This window comes from Toxotes jaculatrix, chromosome 10, assembly GCF_017976425.1.
Source record: "Toxotes jaculatrix isolate fToxJac2 chromosome 10, fToxJac2.pri, whole genome shotgun sequence".
In the NCBI taxonomy this organism is placed as follows: Eukaryota; Metazoa; Chordata; class Actinopteri; family Toxotidae; genus Toxotes; species Toxotes jaculatrix.
In genome coordinates this window covers 7,461,137-7,478,439 of record NC_054403.1, presented here as the reverse complement: position 1 = coordinate 7,478,439, position 17,303 = coordinate 7,461,137, and the positions used below count along the sequence as shown (strand labels likewise).

The 17,303-nt window shown below is 40.7% G+C and overlaps 2 protein-coding genes across 4 annotated transcripts; both read left to right on the top strand.

Annotated features, from left to right (window-relative positions):
- Positions 1-562: 562 nt before the first annotated feature.
- Positions 563-5,278, top strand: cfap100 (cilia and flagella associated protein 100). Its single transcript, XM_041048512.1, has 15 exons — positions 563-613; positions 728-799; positions 893-996; positions 1,154-1,382; positions 1,495-1,559; positions 1,676-1,839; positions 2,029-2,109; positions 3,090-3,268; positions 3,450-3,534; positions 3,685-3,727; positions 3,830-3,984; positions 4,281-4,410; positions 4,551-4,753; positions 4,877-4,970; positions 5,153-5,278. Exons 1-15 carry the CDS (start codon positions 574-576, stop codon positions 5,276-5,278), a joined length of 1,770 nt encoding a protein of 589 aa, XP_040904446.1. The 5' UTR covers positions 563-573.
- Positions 5,279-6,157: 879 nt separating this feature from the next.
- Positions 6,158-17,096, top strand: ap1ar (adaptor related protein complex 1 associated regulatory protein). Of its 3 annotated transcripts, none has more exons than XM_041048137.1 (10): positions 6,158-6,343; positions 8,498-8,546; positions 8,640-8,666; positions 9,083-9,111; positions 9,232-9,328; positions 9,514-9,612; positions 10,105-10,169; positions 10,916-10,989; positions 11,143-11,265; positions 12,042-17,096. In XM_041048137.1, the coding sequence occupies exons 1-10, from the start codon at positions 6,273-6,275 to the stop codon at positions 12,311-12,313; spliced, it is 906 nt and encodes a 301-aa protein (XP_040904071.1). In that variant the 5' UTR covers positions 6,158-6,272; the 3' UTR covers positions 12,314-17,096. The 3 variants fall into 3 exon arrangements, with proteins under 3 accessions (XP_040904071.1, XP_040904072.1, XP_040904073.1); XM_041048138.1 differs by having other exon boundaries at positions 10,108-10,169; positions 12,042-16,415; XM_041048139.1 differs by lacking the exon at positions 12,042-17,096 and adding an exon at positions 11,465-12,026.
- The last annotated feature ends 207 nt before the right edge of the window (positions 17,097-17,303 follow it).

Genomic DNA, 17,303 nt, shown 5'->3' with positions numbered 1-17,303 from the left:
TGTACAGCAGCCTGCCCCGGTTTCTGTTTGTCACGAGAAACGCAAGCTGGGGCTAATTTGTCACGTTAGCTCGTTTGGCTCGAATTTATTTGGGAATATGCACCATGTCAGCACAGTTTAAACTACCTGTCCCACACAGGTGTTTACACTTTGCCCTGATTGGGCCTCATCTGATGACATCATGTGATTCCCTGAGCCTTTAATATAATAATACATACATTTTATAAAACAAAATGGCCAGCGTGACGATAGCAAATTGGAAACTGAGCTATAAATTGTATAACAATAATGAAATAATATGTTGTCATAACAAAATGAATCATTGTAAAAATGTGTCTTAGAAAAGGACTTCAAAGGGCTTGAACTTTGACGCTGAGGTAAAAAGCAGGCAGGAGTATCCACAGCACCGACCTGAAGATGAGAACAGCCAGCATCCCACTCCTGGCAGAGAGATGCTGGTTTAGAAGTTCAGCATTATTGTTTGGGTTGATGAAGAGATCCATGAAAAGGTTTTCATTTGTTTTCTTTCTGGAATCTGCAGCCAAATTAAACACTGAGCCAGTGCAGCACCAGATGCCAGAGGAAACCTCAGAAATGTCGTCGCCACAACCCAGTGAGTTTCTGTCACAATGCTACACTTCACACACAAGAAGCAAATTCAAACTGAGTCAGTGACTGGTTGATTAATGTGTAATTTGTACCATTATTATCATTATCTTTTCACCAGAAGGACTACAGATTTCTTCAGGCAGCATTATCGTCTCAGAAACTGAAAGTGCTGCCAAATCGCATGAACAAGGTATAGTGGGCAAAGTGACAGATCTGGAAAATAGAAAGACAAAACTAACTACATGCTCTCATTGGTTTTGTTTTTTCTCTCCATTGTGTGTAGACATGAGGAGAAGGAGGAGGGCGATACGACAAAGCCCGTTCAAAGTGCCAGACAGTAATAGCATTTTTCTGCTCAGCGTAAATGAAAAGGGAGTCCAAAAAGAGGTTGGTGTGTGTGTGTGTGCTTGAGTGAAACTGTGTATATAAAAAAAATATATTTTACATCAATTACATGATACTTGTGTGACTCAGTGTTTGCAAAAAGTCAAAAAATTGATCTTTGCTGTGTTTAAGTCATGCTCCTGTTCTCCTCCACGCTCAGGAGATGCGTAAATTCCTGGCTCTGCCGATTGATGAGAAGGCGACCCACGCTGCACAGATGATGGCCAAGCTGAAGAAAGACCTGGAGGGAGAACTGGAGGAGGAGGAGGAGGAGGAGGAGGAGGAGGAAAAGGAGAAGATGAAGAATCTAAAACAAATCAGGAGTAAGACAACTATCCCTAAACAAACTCCAGGCAGACGTGAGCTGAAGGTGGCCATGATGAAACGAGGTAAGAGTCGAGAGCAAAGTGCTACTTGTGGCTTTCAAAAGCCCTACATTCATTCCACAGCCATTGCCTGGCTAACTTGCTCATTTAAATGTCGACTATTGTCTGTCCCCAGAAAACTTCACAAAAGAGAGCAAACATGACTTAATCTCCATGGAACGGCAGAAGGCCGTGTTGGAGGTAAATGATTTTAGGATCTGCTAAGACCTTAATGAAGGAGGAGCCATGAAAACAATACATCTCTGACTGTATTTGCATTCCTCTTCAATTACTCTCCCTCATCCTCCTTTATTCAGTTATCTCTGATGACGAAGAGGAGCGAGATCTTGAGGATGGACAAGGCCATTGCAAAAGACGAGAGGAAGATTAAACAGCTCGAAAAGATTATTGAGAGAGACAACCTCAGCTTTGAAGAGTTCCTCAGGGAGAATGAGAAGAAGTCTGTGGAGGCCAGAGCACTGTTAGTATCAGCATGTGAAATGGTGCTTGGCATGTTGCTGTGACTAATGATCAAAATGTGGTTTCTTGAAATTTTGTTTTGCTCTTATTATATTTTTTTAGTACAGATTGGTGTTTGTCCTAACAAGAGGACATGCACATGATGTTTAAAAAGTCCCACTGCAAATTGTTGTCTTGTCTCTGTTGTCAGTTTTGAACAGGAGGCCAAGTCCAAACAGAAGAAAAATGCTGAGATCAAGAAACTGAATGGTGAAATAGGGACCATAAAAAGGTAGCACTCTGTTGATGTTGTATAATTACAGTGTGTGTCAGTTGTCCTCTTTTACGTGTATAAAATTAAATACTGAATATGTTCACAGAGGTGAACTACACTGCTCAAAAAAATTAAAGGAATGCTTTTCAATCAGAGTACAGCATCAAGTCAGTTTAACTTATGGGATATTGATCTGGTCAGTTAAGTAGCAGAGGGGGGTTGTTAATCAGTTTCAGCTGCTTTGGTGTTAATGAAATGAACAACAGGTGCACTAATGGGGCAACAATGAGACAACCCCCAAAGCAGGAATGGATTTACAGGTGGAGGCCTCTGATATTTTTTCCCTCCTCATCTTTTCTGACTGTTTTTCACTAGCTTTGCATTTGGCTAGGGTCGGTGTCACTGCTGGTAGCATGAGGCGATTCTTGGACCCTGCAGAAGTTGCACAGGCAGTCCAGCTCCTCCAGGATGGCACATCAATGCCTGCCATTGCCAGAATGTTTGCTGTGTCTCCCAGCACAGTCTCAAGAGCATTGAGGAGATTCCAGGACACAGGCAGTTACTCTAGGAGAGCTGGACAGGGCCGTAGAAGGTTCTTAACTCATCAGCAGGACTGGTATCTGCTTTGTGCAAGTAGGAACAGGATGAGCACTGCCAGAGCCCTGCAAAATGACCTCCAGCAGGCCACTGGTGTGAATGTCTCTGACCAAACAATCAGAAACAAACTTCATGAGGGTAGCTTGAGGGCCCGGTGTCAGACCCTGCGCTGGTGCAGTGGGTCCTGGGTTCCTCCTGGTGCACGACAATGCCCGGCCTCATGTGGTAAGAGTATGCAGGCAGTTCCTGGAGGATGAAGGAACTGGTACCATTGACTGGCCCCCATGCTCACCTGACCTAAATCCAGTAGAACACCTCTGGGACATTATGTTTTGGTCCAGCCGGAAAATTTTCATTCCCATCAACGATGTGGTATCCTTTCGTTCCCTTCTTTTTCACAGTGAAATCGCCATGTCTGAAGAAATCCTGATAGACTACAAGAGATACAAGGAGCTTCTGTTCAAGCTGTCTCCTCCAGAGTGGCAGGAGGCCCAGAAAGCCAAGGCTTTGAAGGTTAAAGTCCCACCTGACACAGACACACAGGACAAGCAAGAAAGGGAGGGGTCCACAAGTGGGAACGGCAAGTACTTTACCTTGTTGCAAGTAAATCAACATAAAACCAAGTAAATCAAGATAAAATAGATTTTTTTTTTTTGTAATTGTGCTACTTTAGAATTTTATTTTAATTAATTTATTATTCATTTGTTACAGTAAGCATTGATAGTGCAAGTGGTGTGATTTGAATGATAACATATGCACAGGTTTGGAGGAAAAGGTGTCCAGTCCAGGCAGAGAGCTGTCTTCTATCAGAGAGACCAGGCTGTCCTCAGCCCACAGCGACACACTGTAAGGAAACACCAACACACTGACCTCAGTCACAGCACTGATGGTTGATGGCTGCACAGCCAGTATTTGTCTTGTAGATTCATACACACTGAAGCAGAGGTAAATAAGGCAGGTCATCTCACATGGCAGACTCTTTCTTTGGCTTTTCAGGATTACAAATTCAAAGCTGGATAGTGACAGCTCAGAGTATGAGGTCAGTTTTACACAAATAAAAATGTCTTTAAATCTTGAGTTTCTATTTGCAGTGCTCACAGGAGACCTCTTTCCCACCTTGTTGTGTCACCTCTCTCTGCAGGATGAGCCAGAGCTGTACTTTTCTGATCCCCAGCAGCTTCTAGATCTGCTGACTGAGCTGACAGAGCAAAACCTGTCCCTGATTCAGAACTCTACAAGGGTGGAAGAGACGATGGAGGAGCTCCGACAATCCTTGGAGACAACCAGGAAGACGATGTAAGCATCTTGGGTCAATGCTCCATGAGTGAAAGATTTTGGCATTTTCCATTTTATTATATGGTCACAGGAGTTATGTGTGTGTTGTTAACTGTATTTTTTGTATTAATTTTCTGTCACTTTGCATGAAACTTTCAATTAAATCAGAACATGGAAAGTAAAAATAAAAGCCAGCTCATTTCAAACTCTTGACCATTTTCCATCAGATCCATTTTCAACCACATGCTGAACCTTTTCCCTAGACAACGTTCATTCCTTCATTCTCTTCTCTTTGTCACAACCTGTTCTGTCTGTAGTGAAAAGGAGGAAGAGCAGCTAACTCTACAGATAAACGACATGAAACAGAGAATCGACAAAGAGAAGACCAGAGGAAACAAGCTCAAACTGAGGGTTCAGCTCCATGTGTCGCTAGATGCAGAAGACCAGGTGAGCAAGCACAAAATATGTTTACCATTTTTTTTCCAATTACGTTTCAAATCTAAAAGCTGCATATGGAAACTTTAAATGGACCCAGCATGTTGCCATGTTTGGTGTTGACTATCTGAGTGTCTCTCCGTTGCTGACAGGATGCAATGCTTGATGCTCTGGGTGATAAGGTGGCAGAGGTGTATCACAGCTGCATGGACGACAGGATCACCAACCTCAGCACCTTGGAGAAGCTCGCCAGTATTGAGAACCGTATGTCTTTACTGCTCCAGGACCTGGAGAGCATCCCTGAAGAAAGTTTGGAGATGATGAAGAGGATTAAGGACAGCGAGAGGAGGAGCAGGTATGTCTCAGTGAATGATTATATAACAAATTCAAGTCTTTTGTGAAGATAAATGGCAAAGTCGTCACAACATAACATAGCATGTTATTTGAAAATGCCCTCTCTTTGTGCATCATGGTTCAGGGAGCGTGAAGAAAAGCTGAGAGAGCAGAGAGAGAAACAGAAAGAAAGGATGAGGAGGTATTTGGAGAGATCCCTGGCTGACTCCAAGAAAACAGTAAGTCATTTGCTTCAAAATCACTGCATGCAACTTTTTTTTTTTTTTTTTTTTTACTGTTTTTACTTCAAATTGAGGTTAATACCAAAAAAAAGTGTCAGTAAATTATTACTACATTCATTGGATGATTGACAACTGTCTCAAGGCAGCAGTGCTTAAACTCTACGCCCATTTTCTTTCAGAGTGGGAGAAAGCTCATGCCCAGATGCATGCCTGTTGCCCAGAAAGCCAAAGTCAGTGATGGGGACAACGTCCCTGATGAGGACGAGCTCCACGCCTACCTCTTCACCTCTGAGGACATAGAGTAAAAAAAAAAAAAAAAAGAAACAAAAAAAAATTCTGCAAAGAAAATTATGTTACAAATAATGCCATCATCCCTCTGATATGACAGCTGAGGAGTGAAAATGTTGAACATCTGGTTCACTGCGATCATGACATGAAATCATTAGATCAACATCAGCAGAACAAAAAAAAAAAAAAATTACAGTATAATAGTACTGTGTAAAATACAATTAAACAGTCAGACTTTCACTAAGAGGGAATATGATTAGGTTTTATTTGATATGGTAACCTTTTATAGACTATTTCAATAAGGTACGCTCATGATCTGTTGACAATACAGCCATATGATGTCTTTGCTGGATTGCTACATTGTTGTTTTGTTTTCTTACCTGTCAAATTAATTTTAGATGTTAGTGAGTGGTTAGTTCTTCTAAACTTCTGAAGGTCTCACATGATTTCATCTCAATAACTGTTCAAGTTATCTAGTATTTCACAAAGAAATAAAAAGATTTCTGTATCATAACTTACTTGTATCAGAACGTTTTTTTTCTTCATTTCATTCCCAGTAATCATCTCAGGACCCCTCCGATTTATTTTCCTGTGGTGGAATCCAACCCTAGTCTGCTTACACATGGACATGCCTGTATCAATATTTATTCTTTTTCTTTAACTTTGTTGTATTGGTACTTTTACTGAAGTAAAGAATCTGGAATGCTTCCTCCACAACTTTAAATGACTGGTTTCTGCCCACAATGATCGCGTAAATTCAGTTATCTTTTCCTGCAGGTCTATAGATCCTGTCTCATCTTGTGCCTGAGCCTTCTCACATTAATGGAAAGCTAACACTAACTGGGCAGTAGGCGGCGGTGTTGGACGGCTCTGTCTGGTGTGTCATCAACCGGAGAGGAAGGAGGACGAGGAAGTGGCTGGAGCAGAGGACTAGACTTGGAGATGAAGCTCCCAACAGTAATGCACCAGCAGCTGTCAGGCAGCTAGATATTAGTAACATTTGACAATGCGATGGGTAACTGCTGGGCATACTGTGTTGGGCTCTTCAGGAGAGAAGCCAACAGGATCCAGAGAGGAGGCGGGTAGGTGAAATGTGGCTTCAGCTGGCTGAGCTAACTAACTAGCATCATCTGAAGCGGCGTATCCGGTTACTGCTAAGGTTAGCTAGCAGCTGGTTAGCCGACAGCTGACACCACAGTGCGTCTGGAAAGACTTTGACAGCTCTGTGTGCTAGTCTGGTGGAGATGTTGTAACTGAGAGATAAAGGACGGCCTGTAAGATACCGGACAGGCTGCTGTGCGGTGTCTGTGGGGTTCAGCCTGTAGTCAGACAGTGCCAGCTGGAATCAGGACCCCACCCCTATTGTCAACAGTGTGGACATGGAGTTAGCTAGGTCTAATTAGAGGGGACCTCTAGCGTGAAAGACAGACCGAGCTGGAGCTGCTGAGGTCTTTGACAGTGATTGTAGACTAATACTGGGACTTCTTGGTTCAGTCTGAGAGCACTGAGTCTCAATTGTGTGATTCTTGCGCTGCTTACAGGCAGTTGTGTCACCAAACTTCAGGTTAATAATTTATGTTTTTAGTCTGTTGTTACCCTGTGCTTTGTTAAGATTAGAGCAGGTTTCACACTCCATCATTTCACTGTTTCATGTGTTTCCATATTGGAGCTGACAGATACAGATACAGATATAGCAGTGGTTATAAATTATTAGTCTGAAACTGGCAAATTGGAAACCTCATTATAAATCTGCACATGTCCACGTTGCCTGCTCCCATTAGGTCAGGCTGTAACACTGTAAACTGACAGCTGTCTTGGTTGGAATAATAAAATGCAGGTTTTCTTCCACACTACATGTAGTGAAATCAAACAAAAGAATATAAAGCTTATTTTTTTATCTGACATAAAATCAATAAATTAAAAATGAGACAAGGAAACAATGATCACAAGATGTTAGCATGTTACATCGTAAAAGCTGTTTCCTATAACCTGTCAAAGGTAAAACTCTTGCTATCATGTCTTTTTTTTGGGGGGGTAGGTGGTGTAGCCAAGGTGCACCATGCTTCCAGTTTTCAGCCAAACAAGAGCAATAGACTTGTTTAATCACAGACTTCTTGACATGTCATTGCAGGAAAGTCACAGGCAAAATCAATAACATTAATTATAGCTGCATAATTTATATGAGGCTGAGCTGTTACGTCCTGTTTTGTTTTTTTTGTTACACTGACATCACTCACTGACCCATCATTAGTGTGACTGGTTACACCTGCACCTCTCCTGCTGTATTCAGTAGCAGCTTTGAGAGGCTGATCAACCTTTTAAGGAACAGTTCATTCATCAATTCACCTGCCAGTTAGTTTCAGTTAGTTTGATTTACAGACATAAAAAAATCATCACTGTATTTACAGCAGATCACTGGCGTTCAGGCTTGATGCTAACAGCTCAGCATATGTCTTGTTGTATAAACTTGAGTAGTCACAGTCTGTGAACTACACAGATGAAGCGGACATAAATAGACAGACTGCCAGAACAGGAAATATCCTTAGACCCATTTAATAAGCATTGTAGATAGGCAACAGTTAAAGAAAAACCCTGTTGCTGTAGCCTGTTGATGAACACATTATTTCTTTTTCTCCCCATCATAAAATAATACAGAATTTGTTTCCAGAGTCAGAGCAATCAAACAGCTGCCTCCATTAAATTGAATTATCCCACATTTTCTGATAAGAGGTTCTTCAGATTTTAGGCTAATGCTAACAGCTAAACACACACTGTATGAAGTTGTGGTGGTCCACCAGTGTTATTTACAGTAAGAGGATTCATCAAAGACTGTAAAATACAGTATAGTTGCATCAACTGTCACAGATGAGCATCATATTCATTCACTGTGCCGTGATTTTAATCTGTACACAGTCTTACTTTGTGTCACTTCCATACTAACTGTTCAATTATAATGAATGAATAAATTGACCAGAGCCAGTGACACAAACACTGGGTGTGTTCCTTCAACTGTAGATACTCGATTAATTTCTCCTCTCCTCACAGGTTTACCTTATCACAGGTTCACAGCGTAATCATGATATAACTCCTGCATGGAAAATTGCAGCAGCTCAGTTTAAATGTTTAAACTGTTGTCTACCATTGTAGCTAACTGTCTGTCTGTCTGGAATTAGAGGTGCTTTAACAGTTTTCACTTTCCTGTCGGTGTGTTCATGTTCTCTGAATTATTCTTACAGATCCAAATATTTCCGAAGCAGTACCACAGGGGAACATTATACAATAGAGGTACGGGTAATATCTTTATTAGTATTTTTTGTTTGTTTTAATGAGGACGATTCAGTGTAATGTTATGTCTAACTGTGGCTTTTACTTTTGCAGTTTGAAAATCTGGTGGAGAGTGATGAGGTAAGTCTGATCATCTTTCTGAAGATCTTTCACTACCTAAATAAGTTTAAGGAAAACCTTGTTAGTGACTTTCCTCTCAACTCTATTATTGCTCGACTGCTTGGGACCCAATTACATCGTAAAAGACTGAGTAAGGGTTTTATAGGACGTACAGTCTAATTAAAAGCTGCATTATACTGAGACTCCCAGGATACTTTTTACTTTCAGACTCCCATCACACTTTGCTCGAGATAGCCACTGCACACCCATCACTGTAATATGGCAGTCTTCCATTATTTCTTCCAAGGAGTAACTCGATTACTGTCTGCAGAGTCCCAGACTAGTAGCACTTGAAGCAAACGGTGCAGCAGTGAAGATGCATTTTATGCTGGAATTCAAATGCTATATGGTCACATCTTGTGTTTGTTACTTTGCAGGGGGAGGAGAGCCCGCAGCCCTGCCCAAGGTTAGAGGTCTTGTGACTAATAAAAAAAAAAGAATAATAATCATGTGTGTTCTTTGACAGAAAAAAGAATTTGAAATAATTGTTTTAGCTTCAAGTATAATTTTTTTGTTCTTTTATTAGGCCTATCAGTGAAGATGAGATCAAGCACCTCAGAGAACACCACTACACTGCGATCTCAGACAAGCAGATCCTGATAGACCAGAAGCTACAAGCAGAGGTAAGACACAATTTAAAAAAGCACCTTTGTAGGGATTTGTTTTTGCTAGATTAACAGCCCCCCATTATTTTATTTTATGTTTTAGACATGTTTTTGCTTCTTTTTAATTTGCTGCATTGTTTTTTCTGTTTTGTAATTTTCTGTTCTGTGTTTTGTGTTTGTTTCATTTTGTTGTTTCTGCTCAGTTAGAGGCACAAGAGGAGAAGTTGAGGCTAGAAGAAGAGGCTAGAAATGCCGCCCAGCGTGAGGCCGCCAGGTTGGCACGTGAGCGGAAAATGAAGGAGGTGAGGCAGCACTGAGCGCTCCCTTCTGCCAGTTTGACTTACCGCTTGGCTAAACAACTTCTCCTCTAACCTACTGGCCCTGTGCAGAGGCTTCCCACCATTTCAAGTCCTCAGCCTTCTGTGTCTGATATTTCCCCTGTTCAGTCTTCTTTTTGTGATCATTAACCTGTCTTTGTTATCTAGTCGTACTGAGACATATCCTGTACAGTATCAAGGACAGGCCTTAAAATGTGTTTTGTCATTATGTGATATAATGAAAATTGGGACTGTTGTTTATAATAAAAAAGTCAGGCACTGTTAGGATTGAGACTCCTGAATTGCTTTTCATGCCACATTCCACTGCATCTTTGGTGTTGCTTTGTTTTGTTAAAGTTATTTGCTCACATGTTTTCTTTATAGCACCAAATATAATGTATAATCTGTCTGCATTTTAATTATAGGAATATATGACTTTTTTTTTTTTTTTAACTCGATCTGTGGTGTTTTTGTTAGCAGCTGTCTGCCCAGAGGACACGGGGGAAAGCAGATGGCTCTGGCAGTGAAACTCAGCAAAGAAAGTGAGTCACTTAAGTTCATTAGACAACAGAATAGTTGTTGAGTTGAGGACAAACTGCGGTCATGAGCTTCTGCATAGGTTTTATTGGACATACCGAGCGGACAGCAATCCTGGATCTGTTTAAAGATGCAACAAGTTGAGTCTTTCATCCACCTCAGTTGGCGGCTGATGTAAAGAAATATTTGAAAAACAGAACGTCCACTATCTTGAGAATCCCAGCTCTGTCTATCAGCCCCTCAGATGTATGATATTATTGTTTCTATGTAGCAGAAAGGACATTTCTTTTCTAAGCTCTCAACAGAAACATTGATTTAATGATGTGTGAACTCAGTGTGTTCCTGCAGTCACGCAGTGTGTAGGCTGCAGAGCAGATATGAAAGCACTACAAGGTATCCAGTCTCAGAATTCAGTGCTTAACTAATTTTCATTGTGGCAGAAAGGAGCTGCGAGATCACAAATCCTCATACTTTGCAGTGGTAATGAAAGGAGGCCACGTTAACAAAGCTGAGCACAGTATCAGCTTTCATCTCCCACAGAAAAACAGGTTTAAGTAAAAGCCTCAGTGGGAAGTTTTATTCCAGCTGACTGAGTTTCGGGACAGATGATTTTCATGCATTCATTCCTGTCCATCCAACCAGTGATGTGCAGTATTTTGTGCAGGTTTTTTCTTTGTTTGTTTGCAATGCAGTGAGTGATTGGACTTTCAGTTGTGTTATTGTTGTGTTGATTCATTGTTGCCTGTTTCAGACAAACCTCCGGGGAGGATTTCGATGTCTACCTCCAGAATGTAAAAGCCCAGTCAGAGGCTTTCAGGAGCAACAGTGAGTGAACCTTCAAACCTTAATCACATTAACTCTAATAATATACAGACACATTACATTTGTGCTGATAAATAAACCATATCTTGTGTTTTTTCAGTTGAGCACACAAAAGGTTCAAGATTTTCATGCACTCTGTTGTCTCTTTGTTACCAGGACTTCCTTCTGACACGAACGTGGTGACTCCCAACACAGAGTGCAGCTGGGATTTCACCACGAAGACCCGCTCCACCAATGAGGACGGGACCTCACTGGACCTGGAGTGGGAGGATGAGGAAGGTGAGACTAGCTTCCTCATCGAGTGTCGGCTTTGACTCCTCACCTGGAAAAGCGGCAACATTTGGTTGGTCACAAATGGCCGATCCATCAAACATTCATGTGATGTTCGATGGCACTGAGGGACCAAATCAGAGATTTCTTTTCCTCCAAACCAGGTCTCCCTTTTTCCCAGCCAAGATTGATTCTTTTTTTTTTTCAGTGACACTGCGGCAAAGAGGAAGAAGAAGCAGAGCAGGTCATTTAGGAACAGTGCACACAGCATATCTTATACGTATCGACCCTCCTCAAAAGTCCACTGCAAATATTAAAATAAAAGATGTGAAACAGGCCAGAATTAAACACATTCTTAATCATAGGCATATTCAGTATCTTAACACACACTCTGCACGGTTATTTGTATAATTATGTGTTGTTCTAAGGTACTGTGGGGTCTCCTCCTTCACAGGGCTGCCTCTACACATGTGGGTATATTACCTTTTTATATTACACAGGTATTATACCCCTGTGTATTATATATGTTAGGGTGTAAAACGGGAAACACAGGTAAAACAGTAGTTTTACCTGTGTACCTCCTTTAATGTAGGTTACATAAAAGAAATAAGAATTCAGTGAAGTGTGATGTGTTAAGCTTTAAATCTGGTTTAGAAAGTCTTATGTAGAAGCAGGTTGCACAGGGGTATTTTGGCCCCTCTGATCCACCAGATTACCGCCTGCAGCCGTTTTCGACTTCACTGACTTCTCCTGTCAGAATGAAAGCTTGTGTCCTTGCGTTGCAGGAATCAATCGAGCACTTCCAGCCTGGGAGAGGTCTCGGACGGAGGAGGACATCCTGCGCGCAGCCCTCAGGCCCGGCGGCAAGCAGATGAACAGCGGCCCGACCTCGGCCTCCGAGGACTCCAACGCACTGGAGTGGGAGAATGATTTTGTGAGTACTCACCCAGAGGACAATGCAAACACTGAATTTGAAGGGTTTGTCAACCCCGTCCTTGACACTCCCTCTGAGGACGCATTGGACTGTGGCCTCAGGTTGGACAACCAGGACAGATAGTGTCCAGCACCAAAGGAGACGTTTGTCGTGCCCTCTTCATGTCGAAGCTCACCAGCTTTTTTGCCTCATGAAATGGAAATTTATGTCCTTACTTGCTCTTCATATTCTGTCATATGAGACTCTGATGCTGCCGTAATATGTTGTGGATCTCTGCTCTACAGTGCATTGTAATGGCATTTTTATCAAATACTCATTTTTCAGTGCCTTCATTTGCTAAATTAGCCGACCGTTTTATGCATCCTAACTGATCACTTACATCCATTACCATTTGACACATTGCTCAATAAGTGCTGACTTTCAACGCGCAGTGGCCAGGTGGTCGTACACAAACCAATATGTCGCCGAGTTACTCTGAAGTGAAACTTTATTGTGAAAGCAGATGGCTGCCGGAGGAGCTGTGTGTTGTACTCACGGATAGAAATGGACACATTTCACTGGTTGTGGGGAGGCTGGTCACGTGGAATCATTTATTAAGGTGCGCTTTTTAAATCCCAGTGGGGGGAATTTGTTCTCTGCGTTTGACCCTCCCTAACTGTTTAGCAGCCGTAGACAGCCGCAGAGCAGGGCCTGGGGACCAAACGCAGTTCTGAGGTCAGCGCCTTGCTCAGTGGTAATGGCAAGAGTGTTCCTGCATGTATTTTGGGGTGGGAAGAAACCCACATAAGCACAGAAAAAAAAAAAAAACATCTGAACTGCAGATGCCCTTCTTCTCTCCCATTTGTTTCAGTTTTGCCCTAAAAATTCATTTCTGCTACTGCATGATGGCAAAAAAGAACTGAATTTCATATTGAGTTTGCAGGTGACAAAGGTAAAACATTCAGCTAAACAATTTTAATGAACAGTAGTATAATAACACAGCCTGTGTTGAGCCTGGACCTAATATTGTTTCTGCAGTTGCTTAAATGTACTTTTTAATCATGAGTTTGATTGCTCAGCATCCTCAAACAAGGCATGCATTTTGTGAAATGCTGTCAGTGCATGTACTCTGACATGAAGGCTGTGCTCATCACGCTGCCATCAGCTGTTAGTCATCATCTGGTACAGAATAATATGGCCGATATGGGACCCATCAGATGAAAAACACTGTGTGACTGTAATTTGTGTATTTTCTGAAATTTTAATAGATCAACAAATCAGGTACCTGATGAGTAATTAATTTAATCGGGCTCAAAAACAGCTTCCGTATTTGATCATCCTCTCGGGTCTAACAGCCTCATGTCTAGAAAAATAAAAATAAAGAAGCCAGAGCATGAAAACACCTTCACTGTCCTTTGCAGTAATATGCTCAGTAGTTTTATCTTTGTAAACGTACACATTTCCATTAGTCCATTAATGAACACCCAACAACAAGAGACCTTTTATAAAACAGCACAATCAAGCACGTAAAGCGACTCATGTTCATGGGACCGCTGGTCGAGCGTAGGACACCTGGGTTTTTAACTGGCCTTTTCAGAGATTCTCAGCTTCAAAACTGCATGTTCCACTCATTTTCTCCAACTGCTTCTCTGGTTCATTCTGAAAACCAGGGTTCCCACAACAGTATAAGGAATATGGAAATTAAAAAAAAACCCTCACATTTAAGAAGCTGCAATTACTGATATTTTGATGGCGCTATGTGGCATATGTCACATATCCAGTCAACTGGGGTAAAACAAAGCTGTTAATCTGAATAATTGCTTTCAAGTAAAAGGGAATAATGGCAGAATATACAACATGGGTGGAAAATAATGGAAGGCAATCTTTACCTCAACAAAAATCACTGTTTACAAGCTTCTAAGAGAGAGAGACACTGCTGATTTCTGATTGGCTGCTCAGGCTTGGTGTCTGGCATTTAATCAATAGACAAATGATTGTTGAGTTTAATGAACATGCGTCAAGAACAGACCAAGATTACCAAACATTAAAACGTGACCCTGTGACCTAAACTTTGTCATGTTCAAGACTGTAATTGATCCAGAGCTGCTCTTCCAATCAGTCTGCTCTATACATTATTCTATTTCTTGTGCGTTACATTGGGACAATAGAGTTTCACACTGATTATTTAATCTGTTTGGATCAGAAGTAGTTGACAGGTTGCACTCTAATGTGTAGATTCTTTCATTTGGTTTTAGAGGACATTCACTGAAATGAAGAGGAAACTGTGCACTACTGTTTTAAGTGTGTAGACGAGACACGGGTTCATCTGCAGATATTTTACTTCTTAATATTCAAGTGTGTCATTTAAAAATAGTGTTGTTTTCAAAACACATTTCAATATTATGTTTTGCTGTGATTACACGATCTCTGATTAATCACTGTAATTTTCTGTAAAAAAAAAAAAAAAACCTGTAACTTAACATTCCTTGTCACACTGAGCCTAAGAGAAAAAAAAATAAAGCATAGGAAAAATGTCTTGGGCATCACATGCATTCACTGTAATGACCTGCTGTACATGGGGTACAAAGCACAGCCCAGATTTGGTAACTGAACCATCATCAGTTTAATTAGTCATGTTAGCTTTTGCCAAGTGCACAGTTATGTGAATTTTGTCATTTTTAAAGTGATATTTCACACTGGCAGAATGTTTGAATTTCTCTAATAAACATACCTGAAGTACAAGACGAAACCAAAGTAGGAGGCGTTGTAAGAGAACTGCAGGCGACACCTCAGCCAATTCAAAGTCATGCTTACATTGAAACACAAATTACAAATCTAAAATACAAATTGAAAAGTGAACCCAGTAAATCTGAGTTCTATACTAAGAGTCTAAAAAAATACAAATTTTGCCTTTTCTGTTATAAAACTGTTCTGTAAAGGTAAAGTATCACTTTAACTAGAGGTACTATCTGGATGTATCGTAAGCCAACAGTTGGGGCTACCTCTGATTTTCACACTGCACTGTGTGTGTGTGTGTGTGTGTGTGTGTGTTTTGTGATCTGTCATAGCTCAACCACCACTGTAGGTCAGTGGCTTGAGTCCCTTTAGAGAAGTCCATACTTAAAACAAACTCTTTGTTATACTGTAGGCTCGTCCACCAAAGCCTGTTTTCTGTACAGATAATCATTTTTATAAAAGCTGGTACTGGGAACCGTTTTCCCAAAAATCATATGACTTAGTCAAGGACAAAAAAACAATAAACTTCCTTCGTTGATGCTGAATGTATTCATCTCCTTTAGGGCAAATTGCACAATCAAATTTTAGCTTTGGGGAACACGTGTGCTATGTACTGCTTGCAAGTAAATCAAAAAAGACCCGAAATGTGAAAATCAGAGTAAAAGAAAAGTTACCGGCAAGAGATGATTCAAGAAAGTGGCGTAATTTTAAAATAACTAATGTGGGTTTTCACAAAAGGAAGGTCACAGTTCATGCAGCACAGATTGAAAGCCAAAGCAGGATTTCTCAAAAACTAAATGTCCGTTTGCTGCTCTGTGTTTAAAATACAACAGTGACTCAGTTTCCTGCCAGTTCATGAAAACGTTACTCATCTGCTGTTCTCAATGCTTTTCTGCCTGGTGTAACTCTGTGAACAGGGTTTTTGAAATGAGTAGAAGGCTATGAAAACAATGACATATAAAACCACTCAAACTACATTGTTTTTTATTTGAAATGTGTCTCCCATTACCTGTTTGATCACCGGTCAATCAAACCATGTGAACTTTGGGATGTGCAGTGAGTAAATGGCCGAACAACAAATATGACACAGTGGAATTTAGTCAAACCTACCAAAGCGTTTATTACCTCATGAAGGCTACGAAGTCCAAATACTGATGGATTTCCTCATTTGGAAAACGTAGGAACGTGATGGGTTCCTCAGTATGTTAATGTGATGTAGTTTTGGTGTTTGAAATCACGCTGCTGCAGGACATTTGGCAGCTGTTACACAAAGAGTTACTGTAAGCTGTTTTTGATGGATAAGGACAAAATATGTTTCCATACAACCATAATCACTCGCATCCCCTGATCATCTCACTAAAAAGGAGTTTGCCACAAAAGTAGAGCGCACACATAAGGGTGGATTTTGACGCAGTTTTCCTTTCTTTCCAAGGTCACACCAACAAAGACTGTACAGCTTTACTTCATTTTTAGCTTGGACTTCTTTGTGAATAAAAGTTGACTTTGCATATTTCCATTGTCATGGCATGTTTTTCTTTAACAGAGATAAGGCTGTGGAAATGGTAATTGATTTTTTTTGTACATAAATGAGTAAAATATTCGATTACTTCATACCATGGTTTGTGTTTTTATGACAAACTTTGCGTAAGGGAACATGAGGATGTGTGTGTGCACTTTCCAGAACTGGCTCACAGTCACTATGTCACTGGTCATTGTGAATATTTAATTAGATCTATGTGAAGTCAAAGCTGCATTGCGGCAACACTGTGGCATTGGAGTTAACGCAACCTCTTGTGTTTTGTTATAAAAATAGCATCTGATCAATTCCTCTGCTGGTTATATTTGAACACATCATTACTGTCCACGTTCAAAGGTTTCATTAATGGGGACAGAAATGGAAAAAAAAAAGATTTTAATGATTTAAAAGGAAATGGGGCAGATCTTTTTTAGACAAGAGGCAGGAATTTAAACCTTTTCTTCTCCTCATGGCAAGAACCAAATCCTGACTTAGTGGATAACTGATGCCTGGTTCTAATTGCCAACCTGTAATAAGCACAGAAGGATTTGGTTTCTTCATTAAGACAATGTATTGAGGATTCTTTACAGGCTCTTATTTTTCTTGTGGCATGCAACATTTTAGGGTCTGTTTGACTGCAATGAATCCAGCCTCAGAATAAACTGGTACCTAAGTCATCTTGTGTAGTTTTTCCTTTAATACTTTTTATCTTGGAGTTGACAGTCTGTTGTGTATCCAACTTTTCATCCATGTTTTAACTGTAACATACATCAGTTTGATGAGCATGGGAAGAAAATAAGAAAATAAAACATGTTTAGCATTGCATTAAACAGGAGTACATTTGTATGGTTTTATGGGCACTTTACATTTCACAAACTACAT

Excerpts from the sequence above, each read along its gene's own strand:
- cfap100 (XM_041048512.1), top strand. The coding sequence starts at position 574 with ATGCCAGAGGAAACCTCAGAAATGTCGTCGCCACAACCCA. Across the intron at positions 997-1,153 it reads AAAAGGGAGTCCAAAAAGAG|GAGATGCGTAAATTCCTGGC; the intron begins GTTGGTGTGTGT and ends CTCCACGCTCAG. Across the intron at positions 4,754-4,876 it reads GACAGCGAGAGGAGGAGCAG|GGAGCGTGAAGAAAAGCTGA; the intron begins GTATGTCTCAGT and ends ATCATGGTTCAG.
- ap1ar (XM_041048137.1), top strand. The coding sequence starts at position 6,273 with ATGGGTAACTGCTGGGCATACTGTGTTGGGCTCTTCAGGAGAGAAGCC. Across the intron at positions 8,547-8,639 it reads GGGAACATTATACAATAGAG|TTTGAAAATCTGGTGGAGAG; the intron begins GTACGGGTAATA and ends TTACTTTTGCAG. Across the intron at positions 9,112-9,231 it reads AGCCCGCAGCCCTGCCCAAG|GCCTATCAGTGAAGATGAGA; the intron begins GTTAGAGGTCTT and ends TTCTTTTATTAG.